Here is a 24286-nt window from a genome sequence, read left to right on the forward strand (position 1 = left end):
TGATGTTCTTCTAAGAAAAAGGACATACACATGTGTGTGCATGCAGCTTACAGATCCAGGACGTTCCATCATGGTGGAAGAAGTTGGCCTCCTTTCACAGATCCATACGGAGAGAGGGGAAAAACAACCACCACCAACACAAGCAACACTCCAGGAACCCCAGGCAGAACTCAAGCACTCTGCATATCTTTAATCTGTAATTCCATATCTTACCCCACCCTTTAGGGCTGGACCCAAGGATCCACCCACAGTAGTAGCATCAAGTTACAAGCTTGAATAAAACTCCTGAATCTATTGGGGGCCATCTATTCAGACCCAGTAGATTCATAACCATCTCACATTGTAAATTGTGTCCTGTTTTCAGTCCAGATTTGAAGGTCCCATAGTCATTACCAACTGAAAATACTTCCAAAGTCCCAAGTCTCACCTGAGATTTAACATTGTCTCTTAGCTATGGGTTCTGCAAAATCAAAACAAGTTATATACTTTCAGCATGTAATGGCACAGAGTAAACATTTCCAACTGCTATAAGGCATAACAAAGAGAGACTGGACCAATACAAACTCAATAACCATCAAACAAACATAAATATCTGCAGTTTAAGTGTGATAATATAACCACTGTCTGACAGTCTCCAGAATTCTCCATTCTGCCTCTCCAGCTGGGCTGAATAGGCAGAGAAAACTTCCATCCTGATCCAACAACACTCCATGGTAGCCCTTGCACAGTCCTGATATACCCAAAACATCTCTGGGTCTCCATGCAAACCACAGTCCATTTGCCAATGGCTCCATTGGCCTGTCAGGGTTACTATGCCCTATCTAGCCACACCTCATCAGCGGCTTGTACTTCATGACCTACTCCATGCATTTTTTATGCTTTAGAAACCAATACCAGGTGTGCAGGACACAGCCATATTCTTAATTCAGGGATGAAATAAATTGTGACTTTGAAGAGCAGGTTCCTTCCCTTCAATCAACTCCTTTCAAGACACTTTGCATTTCTTCCATTCATTCTTTCCTCAGGTACCCTTTTTAATTGTTTTAATGTAAGGTAGCCGGGCCATCTTCCTTAAGATTGCTAATGTGTTTGACAGTAGCAGCTTCAGTAACTTAAACCCAGTGTGTGTGCTAATAAATTTTAAACTTGTTTGAATCTTTTTTTTCCCTTTTATTTTGAGGCAAGCCCAAAAGACTGGCTTCTTTTTTTATGTGAGACAGAGTGAGTGAGAACAAGAGAGCGAAAGAGAGTTGGTGTGCCAGGGCCTCCAGCTACTGCAATCAAACTTCAGATGCGTGTGCTACCTTGTGTGCATGTATGACCTTGCATGCTGTATGTCTGACTTATGTGGGACCTAGAGACATCTTTACAAGAAGATAGAAGTGGCTTTGGAACTAGGAAATGGGTGGTGGCTAGAATTTTGAGGTACATACCAGAAGTCTCAGTTATTTTGAAGAGACTTTTGTCAGAAATGTACCCCCAAAGGTGATTTCAGAAATAAGGAACATGTTGTTGATGTAACTTTGTGTTGTGGGGAAAGCACATCTTGTCAGAGATGGCAGTGACCTTGGCTGAATTTTGGTTCCTTGTCGGTGATGTAAGTGTACAAAGGGCTGTGGGCTCTCCTGAGCAGAGAGTTGTCATGCCACTATGTTGTTGGGTGAGAGATTATATCTTTTGTTACAGTCAGCTTCATGTTGCTGCAGAAAACACCTGATCAAGAGCAGCTTACGGGGTGAAAGGGCTTGTTTTTATTTATAGACTCAAGGGGAAGCTCCATGATGGCAGAGGAAAATGATGACATAAGTGAGGGTGGGCATCACCTCCTGGTCAGCACCAGGTGGACAACAGCAGCAGGAGACTGCCAAACACTGGCAAGGGGAAGCTGGCTGTAACACCCATAAGCCTGCCCTCAAAAATACACCACCTCAGCCGGGCGTGGTGGTGCACGCCTTTAATCCCAGCCCTCAGGAGGCAGAGGTAGGAGGATTGCTGAGAGTTCAAGGCCACCCTGAGACTACATAGTTAATCCCAGGTCAGCCTGGACCAAAGTGAGACCCTCGAAAAACATAAAAACAACAACAACAACAAAAAAAAAAAACACAAAAAACCCCACCACCTCCAGGAAGATCCAATTTCCAACTTCCCACCAGCTGCGGACCTAGCATTCAGAACACATGTTTATGGAGGACACCTGAGTCAAACCAACACATTCTACCCCTGGCCCTGATAAAGTGATAACTATACATAATGTAAAATGCAATGCATTTAGCCCAACTTTAAATCCCTGTTGCAGTCAGGTTTGCATTGCTGGTAGAAATCATCCAACCAAGAGCAGTTTGTGGGAAAAAGAGGTTTATTTTGGCTTACGGGCTCGAGGGGAAGCTCCATGATGGCAGGGGAAAACGATGGCATGAGCAGAAGGTGAATATCACCCCTGGCCAACATAAGGTGGACAATAGCAATAGGAGAGTGTGCCAAACACTGGCATGGGGAAACTGCCTATAACACCCGCCCCCAACATGACACTGCCTCCAGGAAGCGTTAATTCACAAATCTCCATCAGCTGGGGCCTAGCATTTAGGACACCTAAGTTTATGGGGGACACCTGAATCAAACCACCACATTCTGCCCCTGGTCCCCATAAACTGATATCCATACATGATGTAAAATATAATGCATGCAGTCTGACTTCAAAAATCCCCATAGTTTTTTTTTTTAATTTTTTTTTTAATTTATTTATTTGAGAGTGACAGACACAGAGAGAAAGACAGATAGAGGGAGAGAGAGAATGGGCGTGCCAGGGCTTCCAGCCTCTGCAAACGAACTCCAGATGCGTGCGCCCCCTTGTGCATCTGGCTAACGTGGGACCTGGGGAACCGAGCCTCGAACCGGGGTCCTTAGGCTTCATAGGCAAGCGCTTAACCACTAAGCCATCTCTCCAGCCCCCCCATAGTTTTTTATCAATCCCAATGATGTTCAAACATCCCCACAGTTTAAGATCTTTTAACTGAACCATAATAACAACAACAACAAAAAAATCCCCAAGTACCCCATAATGGCACAGAATAAATACTCACACTGCAAAAGATGGCATTGAGCATAGCAAAGAAACATTTAACCAATACAATATTTAAAACAACCAGGGCACACATCAAACTCTGTAGCTTCAAGTCCAACAACTCTAGCCAATGACAAATCTCTAAGTCCGATAATTCTAATCAGCAACAAGTCTCTGGCATTCCAATTCCGCCCTTCCAGCTAGGCTGCTCACAGTCCTGGAAAACTTCATTGGGCCTGGCAGCTATTCCTTGGCAGCCATCTCATGGTCCCAGCATCTCCACTGGGTCTCCACTGCAATCCAAGGTTTATCCTCATGGCCCCATGGGGTCTCCATGCAGGCAACCAGGAAATCTGGTTTACACTGCCTATGGCCATTTCCAAAACACAAGACCATGTTACAAACTCAACGACCCTCTCTTTCCTGCATTTCTCATACTCCACAATACCAGGTAGGGTGCCAATTTGTTAATCCAGGGGAGAATGAAGGAGACTTTGAAGAACAGGGCACTCCTTGAGCACTCAGGCCACTTTAACTTCCTGTTGCCTCAGTGCAGGTCACCTGGCCCAATCTCAATAGTTATCTCTCAAACAATTTGCAGGTGAAGAGGCAGCAGTTTAGGCCCAAAGATTTTTTTTTTCTGTGCCATATCCCTCTGCTCACACCAGTTCATTTCTATGCAAAGCAACCGTGCACAACTTCTCAGGACACGGACATAACATCAAGCTTCCCACAAGCTGCTAGCCCAGTCTAAGCAAAGCTCTTTCTCACCCTCATAAGCCAAACCTCACAGTCCGTAGTTCTTACTACATTCAGTCCTTTCAACTCTGACCAGAATAGTCCATCAAGCTATACTTACAGCACTGCAAGTTATCTCTTAGGCCAAGGTTTCAAATTCTTCCACATTCCTCTTGAAAATTAGTTCCAAAGGGCCAGAGCCACACCGTCAGGTGTCCAGCAGCAATCCCACTCATTGGTACCACTTTACTGTTGCAGTTAGGTTCACATTGCTAGTAGAAATCACCCAGCCAAGAGCAGCTTGTGTGGAAAAAGGTTTATTTTGGCTTACAGGCTTGAGAGGAAGCTCCATGATGGCAGGGGAAAACGATGGCATGAACAGAGGGTGGACATCACCTCCTGGCCCATATAAGGTGGACAATAGGAACAGGAGAGTGCAAAACACTGGCATGGGGAAACTGGATATAACAACCATAATCCCGTCCCAAACAATACACTGCCTCCATGAAGCATTAATTCCCAAATCTCCATCAGCTGGGAACCTAACATTGAGCACACCTAAGTTTATGAGGGGACACCTGAATTAAGCCACCACAGTCCCCATAGTTTTTATCAATCCCAATAATGTTCAGACCTCCCCATAGTCCAAGGTCTTTTAACTGAGCTGTAGTAATTCTAAAAAAGGCCATAATGGTACAGAATAAACATTCACATTGCAAAGAAATATTCATCTAATGCGAGATTTAAAACAAACAGGGCAAACATCAAATGCTATAGCTCCAAGTATTATACCTCTAGTCAGTAACAAGTCTCTAAGTCTAATAACTCTAACCACTGATAAGTGTCTGAAGTTACAATTCTACCCCTCCAGCTAGGCTACTCACAGCCCCAGAAAACTTCATCTGATGCTGGCAGCTCTCTCTGGCAGCCCTCCCATAGTTGTGGCATCTTCATTGAGTCTCTACTGCAACCCATGGTTCATCCTCATGGCTCCACTGGAATCCACACAGGTAGTTCAACAAGCTTGCTTCACACTGCCCATGGCCATTTCCAAAAAAAAAACAAAACCATGGGGCTGGAGAAATGACTTAGCTGTTAACGGCACTTGCCTAGAAAGCCAAAGGACCCAGGTTCGATTCCCCAGGACCCATGTAAACCAGTTGTACATTGTGGTGTGTGCATCTGGAGTTTATTTGCAGTGGCTGAAAACCCTAGTGTGACCATTTTCTCTATCTGCCCTTTTTCCCTCTCTCAAATAAAATAAATTTAACAAAACAACCATATTGCAAATTCAGTGACCCTCTTTTTCCTGCATTTGTTATATTCCATAGTACCAGGTGGGCTACCAATTTGTTAATCTAGGGGGAATAAAAAGCAGACTTTAAAGTACAGCAAACTCCTTCAGCATTCAGATACCTTCAAAAGAGTTTGCATTCTTCTTGTTCTAATGCAGATTTGCTGGCCCAGTCTCAATGATTGTAATCTCTCAAAAAAAAAAACAAAAAAACAAAAAAAACAAATTGCTCCTGAATGGGCAGCAGTTTTGGCCTAAAGACTTAATTTCTTTCTGTGCCATATCCCTCTCCTCCATTGTCCATTTCTACACAGTACAACTCTGCACAAATTTCAGTACATGGGCCTAACAGCAAGACTCTCATACAAACTGCTTCTAGCCCATGCCAAAGTTCTTTCTTCCCCTTATAAGCCAGTCCCCTCAGTCCTAGGTTCTTGCTGCATTGAGGTCTTTCATCTCTGATAAGTACAGTCTATCAAGCTGTACTTAACACACTGCAAGGAGTCTCGTATGCCAAGGTTTCAAATCCTTCCTTCAAATCAGTTCCAAATGGACAAAGCCTGATGGCGGTGTCCTACCTTTCCCTGACTGAGCTGTAGGCTGCCTACTTTGAGTTGCTACTTGTCCCTGGAGGAATTTTTGCTATCTCATTCTGTAGGGTAGGTAAAGTAAAATTGACTCTTGTCTATGAGAAAAACTATAAAACATTACAGATGGCAACTTTGGCATATTCTGACTGAAGTTTTGTTTGTTTGTGTTGCCATTTTATAAGAGCATTGCTCAGCAGTAGTAGCTTGATCACAAGTAACCCTAATTGGGTTTTGGTTAAGCTGCCCCAGTGACCATTGTCCAGGAAGGACATGTGTCAGTGAAGACAATTGAGCTAGTTTTGTAATGATTGACACAAAATGATACCTGTTTCTACATTGCTTTCATGAGTAGTTTTTTATTTGCGCTGTCCTTTGTTTCCACCATGAGGGTTTGTACTGTTGCTCTTTGTCTAGGATGTTTGTAATGAACCCAGTATGAGATTCTCTCAGTTGCACTGAATGTCTTCTAAACTTTTTTAAAAAAGTATTTTATTTTTATTTATTTATTTATTTAACGGAGGGAGGGAGAGAGGGAAGGAGGGAGGGAGAGAGAGAGAGAGAGAGAGAGAGAGAGAAAGAAAGAAAGGGAGAATGGGTGCACTAGGGCTTCCAGCCACTGCAAATGAACTCCAGACATGTACACCCCCTTGTGCATCTGGCCATTGTCAGTCCTGGGGAATTGAACATGGGTCCTTTGGCTTTGCAGGCAAATGCCTTAACCGCTAAGCCATTCCTCCAGCCCATCTTCTAAACTTGATTGCTTCTTTCTTCTTGCCTTTGCAATGGTTTAGTAACTCTTCTGCCTTGGGGACCAGTGAGTCATTCATCTGTTATAAGCAGCTAGTGATGATTAAATGATGGTAATGGCATCAGTGAATTCTCTCTAGATCTCCTTCCTTTCATTTCAGTGCTTTTTCACTGAAGTAATGGTCCCTTACTTAGCTGTGGTAACCAACCGTGTTTTAGATGAAGATAATGATCTTGCTTAGCTTTCTGTTTTTGCCCTGTATTGTAGCTGTGTAGAAATTTTGGGTTGGCACAAGAGGCCTCTCTGAACTTTATTCAGTGGGACAGCGCAAGGACATTGGGCTTCCTAGATTCAACTCTGCTGACATTTTCAGCTCTCATTCTGGTCCTCGTGTTCTCACCAGTTACAAAACTGTCCCGGGTGTTAGTCATTTAAGGAACAGGCCTTCTCCTCTACTTTCATATCTTTAACATGCCAGCATCTATTGTTTTATAAATTTTCATGGATAGAGGACACCTCTAGATTTTAGGCAATGTTTGTAATCCCTTGATTTTGATATAAACGGCCATTTTCTTGGTTTTGCAAGGAGGCTTATGATATTTGAGAGCTGAAAGTGATCTTAAAAAGCCAATTAGTCCATCCTTTCAGGAAAGCTTATGAAATCTCACTCAGTGGAAGATGACTGACTACTGTTAAATGTGTTGAGTGAACGGTTTATGGGAAACTGGAAATTTATAGAGGGTCAAAATAATACTACACAATAATTTCCTAGATGGAAATGGGGAAGAGATGTCTCTGTAGTGAGGGGGTTGAGACCTTATCACCCAAATTCTTAGATCAAGTGTTGGGTTACTTATGTTGGTGCTCCCATTTACCTATCATCTGATGTGATGTAACATACTTGCCACTTAGGCCAGACTGGGTGGCCATTGAGCCCTGGGGAATCCACTTATTTCCGCCTCACCAGCACTAGGATTGTGAACAGGCATCACCAAGCCTGTCTTTTTCATGTGGGTTTGGGTCCTCACAATTGTCAGGCAATTTCTCCAGCCTGAGCATGTAAATTTTTAAATATCATAGGTAATATTGGGGCTGGGGAGATGGCTCAGTTATTGAAGGCACTTGCTTGCAAAGGTTGGTAGGCTGGATTCAGTTCCCCAGCCACCAAAACAAGACAAGTATTCATTTGCAATGGAAAGAGACCCTGGTAAACACACACACACACACACACACACACACACACGCACGCACATGCACATGCACGCACACGCACGCACACTGCTTGGTACTGGGGACTTAGAATGTAGGCATGTGTATGCTAGGCAAGCACTGTGCTGCGCTACACCACTCACCTAACATCCCAGCCTGAATTTGGATTTTTTAAATTTTAGCTTTTTAAAAAAATCATTTTCTGCAATATATATATATTATATATAATTATATATATAATATTATATATATAATTATATATATATAATATATATATATTGCAGAAAATGCAGGAAAAAAATATATAATTTCCCTCTCTCTCCCTCCTTCCCTTCTATCTATCTGTCTTTATTTATTTATTTATTTTTAGTTTTTCATGGTAGGGTCTCACTCTGGTCCAGGCTGACCTGGAATTCACTATGGAGTCTCAGGGTGGCCTCAAACTCATGGTGATCCTCCTATCTCTGCCTCCCAATTGCTGGGATTAAAGGCATGCACCACTGTGCCCGGCTTTATTTATTTATTTTTTTGAAACAAGGTCATACTGTATAGTCTAGGCTGTAATTCATGATGATCCTCCTGTCTCAGTCTTCCCAGTATTGAGCATGCCCAGTTAATAAGATTTTTTTTTTAAAGTTCATATTACCTATCCTATACAAATGGGTTGCTTTAATATATTTCACTACTTTAAAAAAATTATTTATTTGGGGCTGGAGAGATGGCTTGGCAGTTAAGGCACTTGGCTGCAAAGCCTAAGGACCCAGGTTTGATTCCTCAGAACCCATATAAGCCAGATGCACATTGTGATGTGTGTGTATGTAGTTCATTTGCAGTGGTTAGACCCTGGTGAGTCCATTCTCTCTGTCTCTCTGACTCTCTCCAATAAATAAAACTTAAAAATCTTAAAAAAATTATTTACTTGCAAGCAGGGAAAGATAGAAGAGAGACAGAGAGAATGGGCACATCAGGACCTCCAGCCACCACAGACTCTAGATGCTTGTGCCACTTTGTGCACTTGGCTCCATGTGGGTACTGGTAAATTGAACCCAGGTTGTTAGGCTCTGCAGGCAAGTGCCTTAACTGCTGAGCCATCTCTCCAGCCCCCATTTCACTACTTTTTCTTTCTTTTAAAAATATTTTAAATATTTCATTTATTTATTTGAGAAAGACTGAGAAAGGAAGAGAGAGAGAGAGAGAATATGAAAGGGTGGCCAGGGCCTCCAACCACTGCAAATGAACTCCAGACTCATGTGCCACCTTGTGTGTTTGGCTTACATGGGTACTGGCGAATCCAGCCTGGGTCCTTAGGCTTTGTAGGCAAGCACCTTGACCACTAAGCCATTTCTCCAGTCCTACTTTTTCTTCCCTCCCTCCCTCCCTTCCTTCCTTCCTTCCTTCCTTCCTTCCTTCCTTCCTTCCTTCCTTCCTTCCTTCCTTCCTTCCTTCCTTCCTCCCTCCCTCCCTCCCTCCCTCCCTCCCTCCTTCCCTCCCTCCCTCCCTCCCTCCCTCCTTCCCTCCCTCCCTCCCTCCCTCCCTCCCTCCCTCCCTCCCTTCCTTTCCTTCCTCCCTCTTTCCTTTCTCTCTCTCTCTCTCTCTCTCTCTTTCTTTCTTTTGGTTTTTCAAGGTAGGGTTTCACTGTAGCCCAGGCTGACCTAGAATTTATAGTTTCAGGGTGGCCTCGAACTCATGGTGATTCTCCTACCTCTGCCTCCCAAGTGCTGGGATTAAAGGCATGCACCACCACATCCAGAACCTACTTTTTATTTCTTATTTTAGTTTTTTTTGGTTTATTTGCAAGCAGAGAGGGGAGGAGGGAGAGAGGGGGAGGGAGGGAGGGAGAGGGAATATGAGAATATGAAAGAAAGAAAGAAAGGAATGAAGAAAGACTGAATGAATATGGACATACCAGGGCCTCTTGCTGCTGCAACTCAATACCAGATCCTCCTACCTCTGCCTCCCTAGTGCTGGAATTAGAGGCATGCACCACCATCTTTGCCTTTTTTTAAAAAAATTATTTATTTATATACAAGCAGAGAGAGAGAGAGAGAGACAGAGGAGAATATGAATGAATGAATATGGGCATGCCAGGACCTCCAGCCATTGTAAACGGACTCCAGATGCATGTGCCACTTTGTGTATCTGCCTTTATATGGGTACTGGGGAATCTTAACTCTAACTCTGGTTGTTAGGTTTTGTAGGCAAGCACCTAAACCCTGAGCCATCTCTCCAGCTCAATGTAAAGTCTTTTTTGAGGTAGGTTCTTGCTCTAGCCCAGGCTGACCTGGAATTCACTATAGTCTCAGGATGACTTTGAATTCATGGTGATCATCTTATCTCTGCCTCCCAAGTGCTGGGATTAAAGGCGTGCACAACCATATCTGACCCCTAAAGTCTTTTAACACTCCTAACAGCCTTGATTATTCAACTAGTTTAAACAATTATTAAGATAGGTACTTAGGGACAGATTTAGAAAGAACTTACCAGATTTCCTTTTCAATGTTCACTGTAAAGCTTATCCTGAAAGAAATGTTCCTATGTAAAGGGAACTCAGTCTGGTTTATAAATTTGCTGTGTATTGTCAAACCTGTGTCCTGTGCCTCGGCTTGGGCATTTAAGGACAAACTCCCACTGCCTGCTTATTGATTGTCTCTAATGACCGCAGGTTGAAGATGGCAGTGATTCAGAGACATATGGAGAAGAGAATGATGAACAGGGAAATTATTCTAAAAGAAAGATCGTCTCTAACTGGGATCGATATCAAGAAACAGAAAAAGAGGTCAATGGTGAAAGTGGAGAATCCCAGCGGGGGACAGACTTCAGTGTCCTCCTGAGCTCTGCAGGTATGACTTCTAGTTGCATATGTACTGATCAGTGCTGGGAAAGTTTTGAGCACAAATAATTCTGTTTGTTTTATGTAATTGTGAAATTGCACTTTTCTCCCCCCCCCCCTGCTCTTCCTTCCTTCCTTCTTTCTATGTGGTGTGTATGTGTGGACACAGGTGTGTGGAAGGAAGCCAGAGGTTGATATCAGGTGTCTTCCTCTGGTGCTGTCCACTGTATTTATTGAGACATTGTCTCACTTGAACCCAGAGCTCATTAACTTGGCTAGGTTAGCTAGCCAGCTTTGCCCCAGGGATCTCCTGTCTTCACCCACCAAATGCTGGGATTACAGATGGGCCACCATGTCCACTCAGCATTTGACGTGGGTTCTGGAGAACTGGACTGAGGTTGTCATGCTTGTGTGGCAAGCACTTTGCCCACAGCCATTTCCTTTACCTTGAGTGCTACCTTTCTTTTTTAGTTTTGAATGTCTACATTAAGACTAAGAACCACATTGTGGTCCATTCTCTGCCAAATAAATTGATGAGCATTCTGAGTGGGAAATAAGTGGGAGAATATTGAATTGTGAGTCAGAAGCACTAGATTTGGTCTGGTGTCATTGATACATGATGCACATAGTAAAGGCCGCTTTCCATGTAGAGTTGCAAATGGCATTCAACTCTGACTTCTCAACAACTGATACCCTTCATTATTTTGTCACTCAAGTGAGAACATCCCTTTTGCTACATACATTTTGGCCAACTATGTATGGTTTAATGAGCACTTTTTATTCAAGGTGGAAGAAAGGAAATGGAGGTAAAATGTGGCTGTCCAGTTTCAGTTATTACCAGCTCTTTGGCTAAAAGGTCTTGAAGTAATGCAGCGAAATTCGCTTGTGCAGTATCTGTGCTCTCAGTTGTTTGAAGAGTCTGGCAGTAGGAGATGCTGCATAAAGGTCTGAATTCAATTAAAAGTTCCATTCAGACCCAGCAGTCATGTCTATTGGCTATGATTTTGGTTAATTAACATTTCGTTTCTTTATACAATTAAAAACCTGGCACATGGTTTGAGTCTTATGTGGATTTTTCATGTCTGATTTTAATTATTGATTTCTTCTCAAATAGCTTTTCTGTGATTTGCTTCTTGGGAAATTACAGTTGTGGCATTTTGTTGCTTACATTTCTTCTCCACTCTGCCATTGACCAACCAGCTTCTCACTGTGGCTTCGTCCTGAGCAGAGTGCCGTGCTTTTTTCATACATGCTGCAGTATGGCTGTGTTGGTTTATTTATTTATTTTCCTTTTTTATTATTGTTTTTAAAAATTTTATATTTATTTATTTATTTGACAGAGAAAGAGGGAGACAGAGGGAGAGACAGAGAGAGACAAGAGAATGGGCGCCAGGGCCTCCAGCCACTGGGGACGAACTCCAGACTCATGCACCCCCTTGTGTATCTGGCTAATGTGGGTCTTGGAGAATCGAACCTGGGTCCTTTGGCTTTGCAGCCTTAGCTGCAATCCTCCTACCTCTGCCTCCTGAGTGCTGGGATTAAAGGCGTGCACCACCATGCCTGGCTCTTCATCATCAAATATTATGAATACCATCTAGATACATAGTCCTAACTCCTTAGAATGATTCTGATTATTAGAACATAGCCTGTACTTGTACAGGTGAATGCATGACCCATAAAATACTATTAGTTTATTAGGTGTACAGGTCATACATGTTTTTAGCTACTGCCAAATTGTTCTCCAAAGTCGTGATGAGTTCCTAGTGTTCCATTCCTGCTAATATGTAGAGCTGTTATATATGTAATATGTAGGCTTTTCAATTGTGACCACTGGATTGAGTGATATCTAGTTGTGGCTATTTCAGTGAATATTTCAGTGTATACTATTTCCAGTCAGTCTTTGAGGCTGGGGATATGGCAGTGAGAAGAACAGGTTTACCACATCTACCTAATGGATTTGATTTCTAGAGGGTAGAGACAAGGAAAAGTATATAAAACATTGAATCATTGAATAAGGATAATTTCATGGGGAGACATACACGGTGAGGAGGTACTCTTGTAGTTTTCTAGAGTGGCCAGATAGAGAAGTTCTTATGGAGAAGATAAGCTTTTGACTAAACCCCGAGTAAGGTGAGGGAGAAGGCATACAGCTATTTATGGGAAGACTGCCTAGGCAAAGGAAGCAAGTTCAGAGGCTTTGAGGGAGGAGAGTAGGTGATGATGGCAGGCTAGACTGGCAGGGGCAAAGTGAGCAAGTTGGCCGAGAGGTCAGAACATGAGGCTGGGTCTCACAGAGACTTGTGGGCAGTGGGCTTTATACCAAGTGAGATGGGAGGCACAGGAGGTTCAAGGGGATCAAGTCAGCTCATGTGAGAGGATCTCCTTGCTATGCTGGAATGAGCTGAAGGCAGACCACCTTGGAGGCTGCGAGACTCCAGGCAAGCAGTGGCTGTGGCTGGCCAGCATAGCAGCAGAGTGAATGGGGAAACATGGCTTGAAGGCAGTTTGTCATTTCCCAGTAAAGTTGAGGATCCAGCATGTCTACCTTGGTGGATGTCTAGAGGAATTCTAGCACACGAACACGATTGCAATTCACATATCTATCAATAATAAAAATAATGTACAGGGCAGGAGGGATAGCTTAGCGGTTAAGGTGTTTGCCTGCAAAGCCAAAGAACCCAGGTTCAGTTCTCCAGGACCCAAGTAAGCCAGATGCACAAGGGGGTGCACCTGTCTGGAGTTTGTTTGCAGTGGCTGGAAACCCTGATGTGCCCATTCTCTCTCTCTCTCTCTCTCTGTTCTTCTTTCTCTTTCAAATAAATAAATGGATAAATAAAAAAAATAAAAAAAATGTATAAAGATGTGGCTATGTCTCTCAGATATGTGGAGTAAAAGAAATGTTACATGACCAGAGAATACCTCAGTATGATTCAATTTATCAAAAGTTTAAATACAAGGGCCAGGTATGGTAGAGCCCTTCTGTTATCCTAGTACTTGGGAGGCTGTGGTAGCAGGATTGCCAGTACAAGGCCAGCCTATTCTACAAAGTGAGACCATGTCTCAAAAGTTCAAACACAGGAAAAAAAACCAACCTGTTATTTATGGGAAAGAAGAAGGGTCCTGATTGGGGAGGGCAAACAGCAGGTGTGTGGGCAGTGGTTACTTCTGCGATGTTTATAGTATTCTCTTGCTTTGCTTTGCCTCTTTTTTTTTTTTTTTTTTTTTTGGTGTGTGCGTATGTGTGCATGCGTGCATGTTTTGAGCTTTTGTAGTGTGATGTCTTGTATGGTGTATATGTGTGTGTGCATGCACATACACAATGGCCAGAGGAGAATTTTGGGGGCCCTTCTCTATCGCTCATCTACATACTTCCTTGAGATGAGGTCTCTCCCTCAACCTAAAGCCACTGGTTTTGGTTGATGAGGCCCACTCATTCTCCAGTTGCTCTCCCCTACATCCTGCAGACTGTGCTTATAGACACGCATGGCCATGACTATCTTTCTCATGGGTTCTGGGGAGTTGAACTTAGGTAGCCTTAGGTCCTTACACCTAAGTCGTAAGTGCTTTTAACCACCTGGTGATGGTTACTTTTGTTGAGTAATTCTTTAAACTGTTCATGTCTATTACTGAGTTTTACATTTTACAGATTTCTTTTTAAAAGGCATTCCTTTCTCGAGCTCCTCAATTTGTGTTCCTTTCTTTCTAGCCAATGGCACCTGCGTCTCCACTTGTGGAGGACATGGGATTTGGCCAGTATCCTCATTCATACTCTTCCTATAGGGACTGGAGTCTGCAGCTGTCTGCTCTTTCTGTAAGATTCTAAAACACTACCAGGCCTTCAGATTTATTTCTGAATGGTGTTCTTGTAATTATCGTATGTGTCTCAGGAGTGTGGTGCCCTGCTCTCACACACTTTCAGGCATAAACAGTATATCTTTAAGCAGTTTCTTCTACTCACACCCTTTCCTCCCATCAGTAGCAAACCACTGAGTCCATTGTATTCCTTCATGATGAAACTGATAACCAGATGTAGATACATGCTTAACAGTGTGAACAGAATGCATCAGAGCAGGACTGGAGATGGAGATGAAAGGAAAACCTTCATGTACAAGTCTAGAAGTGCTGTTTGCTTTTCAGAAAAGTAAAAATGTGGTAACTACTAGAGTGGTCATAGGGTTGGCATGTGGGTTTTTATTTAAGACCTTAAGCTCTTCATTTACTAGCCACCTCAGTGCAGCTTTCTGAAAAGTTACTTTGAGGGGAGTGTTAGTTGCAGTAGTATTTGATTTTCCTCTGTATTCCTGTGTCAGCAATTTAGACTGAAATATCATACTGGTATCCAGTATCATAAGCTGAAGCCATTTCTCCTGTGAAATACTGGGGCAGGTTTATTTGCTTTTATTGGTTCAGTTCATTTCCCCCCTTTTACATAGCATATAGTTAATCCTAAGATAGTTTCATCTTGCAAAGGCATTTTAGTGAGGGAACCTTCCCCTTGCTATTAAATACCATCTGAAATAACAGGATTATATATTTAATTTTTTTATTTTCATACATGCACATTATATATATATTTACAATCCTCTTCCATTGCCTTCTTTTTGTCCCCTCTCCCCTGTCTTTCCCTCCATCTTGTCACCCTTTCATTGAACTTCATTCCAACTAGTCCTCCTTCTACTTTGATGCCTTTTCTTCCTTTTGCCCTCCTCCACCATCCATATGTTGATGGGCCTCGTATGTGCAGGTCTTGTGCAGGTGAGGACTGTCACCTTAAATCACAAGTGCTAACAGCACTTCATATCTGGAAGACAGTGTTTCAAAGCACTTCTTTCCATCTTTGTTCTCTTCCATTCTTTCTGCCCCTTGTCTACAGTGTCTCTGACCTTTGAGGGCATGATAGCGATGTCTCATTTAGTGCTGAACACTCAACAGTGACTTGATGAGCACATTTAATTTAAGAAAAATGTGCTGGAGAGATGGCTTAGTGGTTAAGGCCTTTGCTTGCAAAGCCAAAGGATCCTGGTTTGATTCTCCAGGACCCAAGTAAGCCAGATGCACAAGGGAGCGCATGTATCAAGGAGTTTGTTTGCAGTGGCTGGAGGCCCTGGTGTGCCCATTCTCTCTCTCTGACTCTTTCTCTTTCTCAAATAAATAAAATAAAGAAAAATGCATATAAAAGTTCAATAACAAAATTTTCTTTCTTACAATAAAATAATTAACTGGGTCAAATTTGTTTTCCTTCTTAGAACTTGAGAAGAGACAGCTTAGCTGAAGACTGGAATTTGTCTGCTCCATTTCAGGTCTCCCACATATCTTTGGATGTCCTGTGGTTTTGATGGAGGTCTGGTTGCATAATTTTCATCGTCACTATCGACTTTAATTTTTTTGCCCTGAAACTGTATTTGGCAGACTCGGCCTGGGCATTTTTATTTCCATTTTTAAGTCTGTGACCTTTTGGTTCCTATTTGCTTAGAGATTCTTGTGGATTCACAGAGATGAGTTTTTAAATTGTGTGTGTGTGTGTGTATGCATGTATGTGAGTGTGAGTGTCACAGTGTGCATGTGGGGGACAGAGAACGACCTCAGGCATCAGTCCTCACCTTTCCACCTTGTTTGAGGCAGGGTATGCCAGGCTAGCTGGTTCATGATTTTCTGGGGATTTTTCTTTCTCTTCCTCCTATCTTGCTGAGCAACACTGGGACTACAGAAGGCGGCTATCCCATTGGCTTTGTGAAGGTGGGGGGGCTCTGAATCCAGATCTTCACGCATGCACAAGTCCTTGTGTGCTAAGCCATCTTCCCAGCTCCTGCATGAGGTTTTTCAGGTCTTCCTTTTGGACTTTTGGTATTTTCCACATCTTTTCTTTGTTTCTTGCTTCTCATTTACCACTAATGAACTTTTTTGTCTTTATTTAGTGCTCCTTAAGTTGTTTCCTTAAATAGAGTTCTTCTCTCTTTCACTTTTCTTATGAAATCTCTCTTTATTTCCCCATGACCTCACAGAAGCATGTAGGGATCTTTTCTGTAGGCTTCATTCTCAAGCCACCCAGCAGTTTAAGCCAGTGTCTAAGTCTGCAGGTTCAGCTCAGTTCCTCATCACTTCCATTTTCCTTTTACTCTTATTCAGCTTGAAGTTTTCTTTTGCTTGATTTTGCTTCCTTCATTTTACTTTGCAAAGTAACCTTCCTTGAAAAGTACTAGGAAATTTGTGCCTTTATGCTAGGGGTCAGGGCTAGAGGAGTGCTAAGTGTTTTAGCAGATCCAGTACTATCAAGCAGCATGAGAATTTAGAGTGAGGAGCCTGCCTCCCGTGAGATAGACAAGTGAGGGCTGACCCGAAAGTAGTCCTTTGACCTCCACATGTGTCCCTACACTCATACTCTCACACACACATGCAAGAAAAATAACAAAAAGAGGGGCTGGAGAGATGGCTTAGTGGTTAATACACTTGCCTGTGAAGGCTAAGGACCCATGTTCAATTCTCCAGATCCCACGTCAGCCAGATGCACAAAGGCGAGGCAAGCACAAGGACACATGTGCCCACTAGGTGGCACAAGTGTTTGGAGAGTGAGGCCCTGGTGCACCAATTCTCTCTTTCTCTTTCCCTCTCTCTCTAAAATAAAAAATAAATAACAAAAAGAGGATTTTGAATGTATTTACCACATAGAAGTGATTCATTTTTGAGTTGATATTTAGCCCGATTTTATAATTTCCTAGTGTTATGTACATTTATCAAAATCTCACATTGTGGGCTGGGGAGATGGCTTAGTGCTTAAGCGCTTGCCTGTGAAGCCTAAGGACCCTGGTTCGAAGCTCGGTTCCCCAGGTCCCACGTTAGCCAGATGCACACGGGGGCACACGTGTCTGGAGTTTGTTTGCAGAGGCTGGAAGCCCTGGTGCGCCCATTCTCTCTCTCCCCCTCTGTCTTTCTCTCTGTGTCTGTCGCTCTCAAATAAATAAATTTCAAAAAATTAAAAAAAAAATCTCATATTGTGCCTTAACTATGTCTGATAAATAGATGCAGTTATTATCAATTAAATATAAAATAAAACTTAAACTGAACCTTAGAAATAAAAATATTATATACCAAATTGGCACATTTCCTAGGAAACAGAGTCAGATTTCAACCATAATATATGTGGCTACAAAGTTAGTAATTTTTTTAGTTTGTTTTGTTTTGTTTTTTATGGTAGGGTCCTGCTCTAGCCCAGGCTGACCTGGAATTCAGTATGTAGCCTCAGGGTGGCCTAACACTTAACTTCTGGGATTAAAGGCATGTACTATCATGTCCAGCTCAAAGTTAGTATTTATTCCTTTCTCCTCAGTATTTTCCTTTCTACTTTCATATCATGGGTTTTACTATTCTCTGCACATCTCTCCCTTAAAACCTCTTTTTTCCATCTCCTGGACCTCTGGTCTATATCCACAGTTACTCCCATGTAAATTTATTTACACACACACACACACACACACACATATATATATGTATGTATGTATGTATGTATGTATGTATGTATGTATGTATGTATGTATATAAAACAATTGGAAGCTAATATTCACAGACAAGAGAGAACATGTGGCATTTGACTTTCTAAGCTTGGGTAACCTTAATTATCTAGTCATTTTCCTACAAATTTTATTTTTCTTTATGGCCAAATAAATATCCCATTGTATATGTACCACCTTTTCAATATTTATTCATCTGTTGATGGACATCTAGGTTGATTTTGATCACATTGCAAATGCTGACTTTCTTTCTCTCCATGGTGAGGAACTCTGGGAGCCTTATGTGTCAGCACCCAGCTTCCTGAAGCTTGAAGAGATTGATTGTGTTCATAGCTGCGAGATGAAGAGCACTAGTCTTGGGCTTCATACTTAAGATGTCTGGCTTATAGTCATTTAGCTAGCACTAAAGGACCCAGATGTATCACAAATCCTGACAGGGGTGAGGGTACAGACATGCCTACAGCACATTCTCTAACTTTGAAATCACTCGGGATTGCTGATCTGCTGTGGCCCCTGAGCATTCCTGCAGGTTCTTACTGGATATCCGAGCATGCCAGGCACTGACTGCTCTTATCCTGTGTTTCTTTCTACAAGCAAGTATGGGGGGGGGGGTATGCCCCTCTAGGCAAAAATCAGGCTTGTTCCATTAACTTTAGGAGCAGTGAGACCCTAAGCTCAGCATTTCTTTTTCTAGAACATAATGCTGTGCACATGCAGGCACCTGTGGGGACAGTTTCAGTTACCTACCTGGGTCGGGGTTGGGAGGAATGAGGAAACAGTGAGAATGAACATGAAGTCTGACTGCAGCTTTTACCATGCATAACACAATCCCTTGTGAATCATCTTCTGCTGGCCTCCCTAAAACAATGACATGTGAACTTGCTAGCTTACAAATAAAGCAAAATCTCAGACCATGCGTAGTTTTAGGTAAAGATCACCTGTGCTGTAATACAGATGGGGAAACCAACAAATATAGTTCAGGGTGGTAGGCAATGAGATAACCAAGAGCATCACCTAGTTTAGTTTGATGAAGGTCAAGTGTCTCTTTGAGAGAGAGATAGATTAGCTATAATTTATTGCTCATAAAAGACTGCTGTGATGTTGTACTTCTTAAGTACATAGCCATGGCATCCATGCAACTGAGTTCACTTTTTTTTTTTTTTTTTAAAGTTATCCAGTAGGAGTTAAGGGGTGAGTGACATTTACCCATGATCCACCAGTCATCTCAACCTCTTTGAAAGTTGGGATAATTGCTACTGGAATTATAGCATTGAAAAGACAACATTGTGCTAATGTATGGGGGCCACCCTCTGAACTATCTTGACCACTAATGACCTGAATTTAGGCCAGAGGAGGAGGAAGAGGTACAGATGTAAGCATTTGCATATTAGGATATTTCTTACTTATAGGTTACCTAGCTGGGCACTCAGTACTTTTTATATATTTTCTTTAAATTCAGAATAATTCTGCAGGTTAGATTAGAACATTTTACAGATGAGCACATTAAGCTCAAGGAAGTTTTGTCACATGGTTAGTCTGTGACAGAACCTTGATATGCATCCCTTCCAGTCTGGTTCCAAAACTGATCACTGTCCTTTCTTTCTGTTATGCTGTTGCTGTCTAATGTCTGTTCTTATGTATCTTACTTTCATGGAACTTCAAGGATTCTATTTTTCATTTTATCCTTTTCACTGATACATAAAATGGTAAAAATCATTCAAATTATAGGTTAGCCCATAATGTTTTATATATGTATGTACTACATAATGTATAAATCGCATTAAGTATATTTATCTCTTCAAACACGTATCATTTATTTTTCTTTTTCCTTTTCTCTTCTCTTCTCTCTTTTTTTCTTTTTGAGGTAGGGTCTCACTCTAGCTCAGGCTGACCTGGAATTCACTTTGTAGTCTTAGGCTGGCCTCGATCTCACAGTGATACTCCTACCTCAGCTTCCTGAGTGCTGGGATTAAAGGAGTGTGCCACCTTATCCAGCTTCATTTATCTTTTTTTTTTTTGTTTGTTTGTTTTTAGAGGTAGGGTCTCACTCTGGCCCAGGCTGACCTGGAATTCACTATGTAATCTCAGGGTGGCCTCGAACTCACTGTGATCCTTCTACCTCTGCCTCCTGAGTGCTCGGATTAAAGGTGTGTGCCACCACGCCTGACCATTTATCATTTTTTAATGCTGAAAACTTTCTAAATCCTTTGTAACAGTTCTTTGAAATATATAATACCTCCTTATTGTTATCAGAGGTCATCCTGTGATGCAATAGCATTGTAATATAATAATAACAAGAAATGGCAATAATTTATTGCTCCTACCTCACTTTACGTCAGTATCTATTGATCAACTTTCCCCATCCCTCTCCACCTGCCTGTTACTCTCCTTAGCATTAGAGAACGAGTCATTTCATTATTTTGGGTTTCCCCTCCTTTTTAGTATCTGCTAAGAAAGAAAAGCTCTTGGCAACTTTAGAAAATGATGTTGCTTCATTTGACTTTAGTCATGACAGTGAAAGCATTTATTACTGGAATGTCTAGGAAATAAAATATGGACTTATTTCAGCTTTCTGACTTACCACAGAGGCATCAGGAGCTTGGACTGCTGGTAATTATTAACTCAGGCAAGAAGATAATGATGTGTTGTCAGCTGTGTGTGCCAAAAGTTAAGTGAAATTCACTTCCTTTATCTTTTTTAGGGAAATTCATAAAGCACCATTATTCTTACTATAATTTCACCTTAGTAATGCAACTCCCCCCCCCCCCCCCATCATTTTGAGAGAAACTCAAAGGTTTGAGGCATTTTGGAGAAAGTGGTGCTCATACAGGCTCACTCAGACTCAGTGGGACCTTAAGAAGCCACAGCACGGTTCCTACTAACCCAACCCTGTTGGGATGATACAATATTTATTTGCAGAACTCTAGATTGTTGAGTCCTTTTGTTGACACATTTTCAGGTAGGCAGTATTTAAATATTTGTATTTGAGAACTCTTTTTTTCCCTTACATTTTGAAATCAGGCTGATTTTACAGTTTTGTAATTTTCTTTTCCTTTTAAAAAATTTAATTATTTATTTGAGACAGAGAGAGAGAGGAGAGAGAGAAAGAGAATGGGCACGCCAGGGCATCCAGCCACTGCAAACGAACTCCAGATGCGTGCGCCATGTGCATCTGTCTTACATTGGTCCTGAGGAATTAAACCTGGGTCCTTTGGCTTTGCAAGCAAGTTCCTTAACCACTAGACCATCTCTCCAGCCCCAGTCTTGTAATTTTCTTCTTTCTCTTGCTCTTATTTTTCTCCCTACCTTTATTTTTGGCTTTTTGAGGTAGGGTCTCACTCTAGCTCAGGCTGACCTGGAATTCACTATGTCATCTGATGGTGGCCTCAAATTCATGGTGATCCTCCTACCTCTGCCTCCCAAGTGCTAGGATCAAAGACGTGCACCACCATGCCTGGCTCTTCCTCCCTTTTTTGACAAGGTCTCATCCATGGATCCTAGGCTGAATTCCAATTTGTTAGGTACCAAGGATGACTTAGAACTTCTGATCCTTTTGCCTTCACTCCTGCAGTGCTGGGATTGCAGGTGCAAACCATTAATGTGGTGCTGGGGATCTCACGCAGGGCGTCATGTAGTCTAGGCCATCACCCTTCCAACTGAGCTACAGCCCCAGCCTTCCACCTCCTGTCTCTTGACCATTGGAGGCCCCTGCTCTCTGTATGTGTCTTTAAAGATTCCTGAGAGCATCACACTGCTTTTTGTTGTCAACAGTCTGTGTTATGAACCACTGGTGTTTCCCCCTCATTCTTCAAGGAGTCACAGAATGCCCATTGCAAAGAGAAATCTTGAATATTATTTCACCTTTTTAAAATTTAGAATATATAAAATATTTCTAAAATTATTTCTAAGGAGAGAATGAGAATGAATGAATGAGAATGGGCACACCAGAGTTTCTTGCCACTGTAAGCACATGTAACAGAGTTTAGGAAAGCCCTTGAACCCTAAATCCTAAGTTTGTTTCTAATTTTAATCAAAGAATTGAATAAAATTCGACTGTGAAGGTTGATTATTATTTTATTTATTGTGGGAAGTACAGAGCCCAGAAAAGTTAGAACGTGTCTAGAGATCCTATGTGGAGGGCCTGAGAAAACAATGGAGAGAAAAAAAGGAAATTTCAAAGAGCTCCTGCCATGTGGGAAGCTAGAGGCGGTAAAGAACCCATGAGGAGAGTAAGGGCTAGGGGGGCTGTGCCCTAGGCTTGGCCCAGGCCCAGCTCACCGGGCTGAGCTAAGGGGAAATTCACTGGCAGCTGGAAGTTCTCAAGTGGTCAGGCAGCTCAGAAAACTGTCCTCCCCTCACAAACATATTTATAACCTTATGGTGGTGGGCTATACCTTTCAGCTTAGCTCACCTGAGGGACAACTGATTAGTTTGGTTAGGGGCTATCTTAGGAAGAGGCTAGTCATGACACCAAATTCTGGGGGCTGTTCTTTGACCAACCACAATGTTGGGGCTAGATTTAAATCCTAGGAGAGTCCTTCCTCCCAGGAGGGGCCCAGGTTATTTGTGGAAAAACATGTCTAGTGAACCAGTCAAGAGATTAGAAGTCAGATTCTTTTAGCTTTCAGGGGTCACCCTAACTGCCTAAAAGAGCTACCTGACACCCCCTCACACACTCCACTGGCTTTATGTAGTACTAGGAATTGAACCCCGGCTGTCAGTCTTTGCAAGCAAGTGTTTTGTAGCTGCTGAGCCAGTTCTCCATCTCTAATTTCACTTTTTAGTTGGGAAAACTGAAGCTTATGTAGGTTGCTATTTAGCCTAGAACCACAAAGATGTTTGTGGAGGGTGGACTGCTCAAGGAAGCATGTTTCCTGTGGGTTCCCAGGCAGTACAGCCTCTAACCCAGAGATATGACAGCCATTTGAACTTGAAATTTTACTTTGGGGTAAGCTATAAGCATGTGTGCGCACACACACATATTTTGTTTTGTTTTCTGAGACAGAGTTGATTGAACTCTGTAGCCCATACTGGTCAAGAATTCACTATATAGTCTAGGCTAGCCTTGAACGCATAACAGTGTTTCTGCCTCAGCCTTTTGAATGCTCAGATTACAGGTTGGCTTTTGTTCATGACTACAGATCCTGTATATATTTTTCATACAAGTACTGATGCTAATTTATTGTGTCACTGAAGCTCCTGTATATCTTTTTCAGAGTTAAAATTCAGTGTATTTTGAAATACATAAACCATCCTAAACAGGTCCACATGGGTTGAAAAAAGTAAATGCTTGCAGTTCCGTATGATTCAATAGCTCATATCTATTATCTGTATGTTTTTGACCTTTTTTCTGCTATTCATATGACTTACTCTGTTGACCACGCATCTCTTTCCTGTATCCATTTTTTCTTTTACATGATTGTTCTTGGTGGGTTGGGGCTCAGTATGTGCTTTATTCCCATGTAATATTTTTTAGGTGTAGGAACCATAGGAAAAGGGAAAACCAGGGCAATGTCCATTTTTCTCAGACCTGTTAGGGACAATTTATTTAATTGTTATTCCCATGTTTAAATTTTCCTCCTTCCTTCCTCCCTTCCTTCCTTCCTTCCTTCCTTCCTTCCTTCCTTCCTTCCTTCCTTCCTTCCTTCCTTCCTTCCCTCCTTCCTTCCTTCCCTCCTTCCCTCCTTCCCTCCTTCCCTCCTTCCCTCCTTCCCTCCTTCCCTCCTTCCCTCCTTCCCTCCTTCCCTCCTTCCTTCCCTCCCTCCCTCCCTCCCTCCCTCCCTCCCTCCCTCTCTCCTTCCCTCCTTCCCTCCTTCCCTCCTTCCCTCCCTCCCTCCCTCCTTCCCTCCCTCCCTCCTTCCCTCCCTCCTTCCCTCCTTCCCTCCCTCCTTCCCTCCTTCCCTCCCTCCTTCCCTCCTTCCCTCCCTCCTTCCCTCCTTCCCTCCCTCCTTCCCTCCTTCCCTCCCTCCTTCCCTCCTTCCCTCCTTCCCTCCCTCCTTCCCTCCTTCCCTCCCTCCTTCCCTCCTTCCTTCCTTCCCTCCTTCCTTCCTTCCTTCCTTCCCTCCCTCCCTCCCTCCCTCCCTCCCTCCCTCCCTCCCTCCCTCCCTCCCTCCTTCCTTCCTTCCTTCCTTCCTTCCTTCCTTCCTTCCTACCCTCCCTCCTTCCCTCCTTCCCTCCCTCCTTCCCTCCTTCCCTCCCTCCTTCCCTCCTTCCCTCCCTCCTTCCCTCCTTCCCTCCCTCCTTCCCTCCTTCCCTCCCTCCTTCCCTCCTTCCCTCCCTCCTTCCCTCCTTCCTTCCTTCCTTCCTTCCCT

The 24286-nt window shown here is 42.7% G+C and overlaps 1 protein-coding gene across 1 annotated transcript in view; it reads left to right on the plus strand.

Moving 5' to 3' along the window:
• The window catches only part of Aven (apoptosis and caspase activation inhibitor), a 213414-nt gene that overhangs the window by 42233 nt on the left and 146895 nt on the right, over positions 1-24286 (plus strand). Inside the window, exon 2 of the mRNA XM_045155999.1 lies at positions 10303-10480. Within this exon, the coding sequence (XP_045011934.1) occupies positions 10303-10480 (178 nt within the window). The remainder of the gene's footprint in view (positions 1-10302; positions 10481-24286) is intronic.

The sequence above is a fragment of the Jaculus jaculus genome, chromosome 8 (assembly GCF_020740685.1).
Source record: "Jaculus jaculus isolate mJacJac1 chromosome 8, mJacJac1.mat.Y.cur, whole genome shotgun sequence".
Taxonomy (NCBI): Eukaryota; Metazoa; Chordata; class Mammalia; order Rodentia; family Dipodidae; genus Jaculus; species Jaculus jaculus.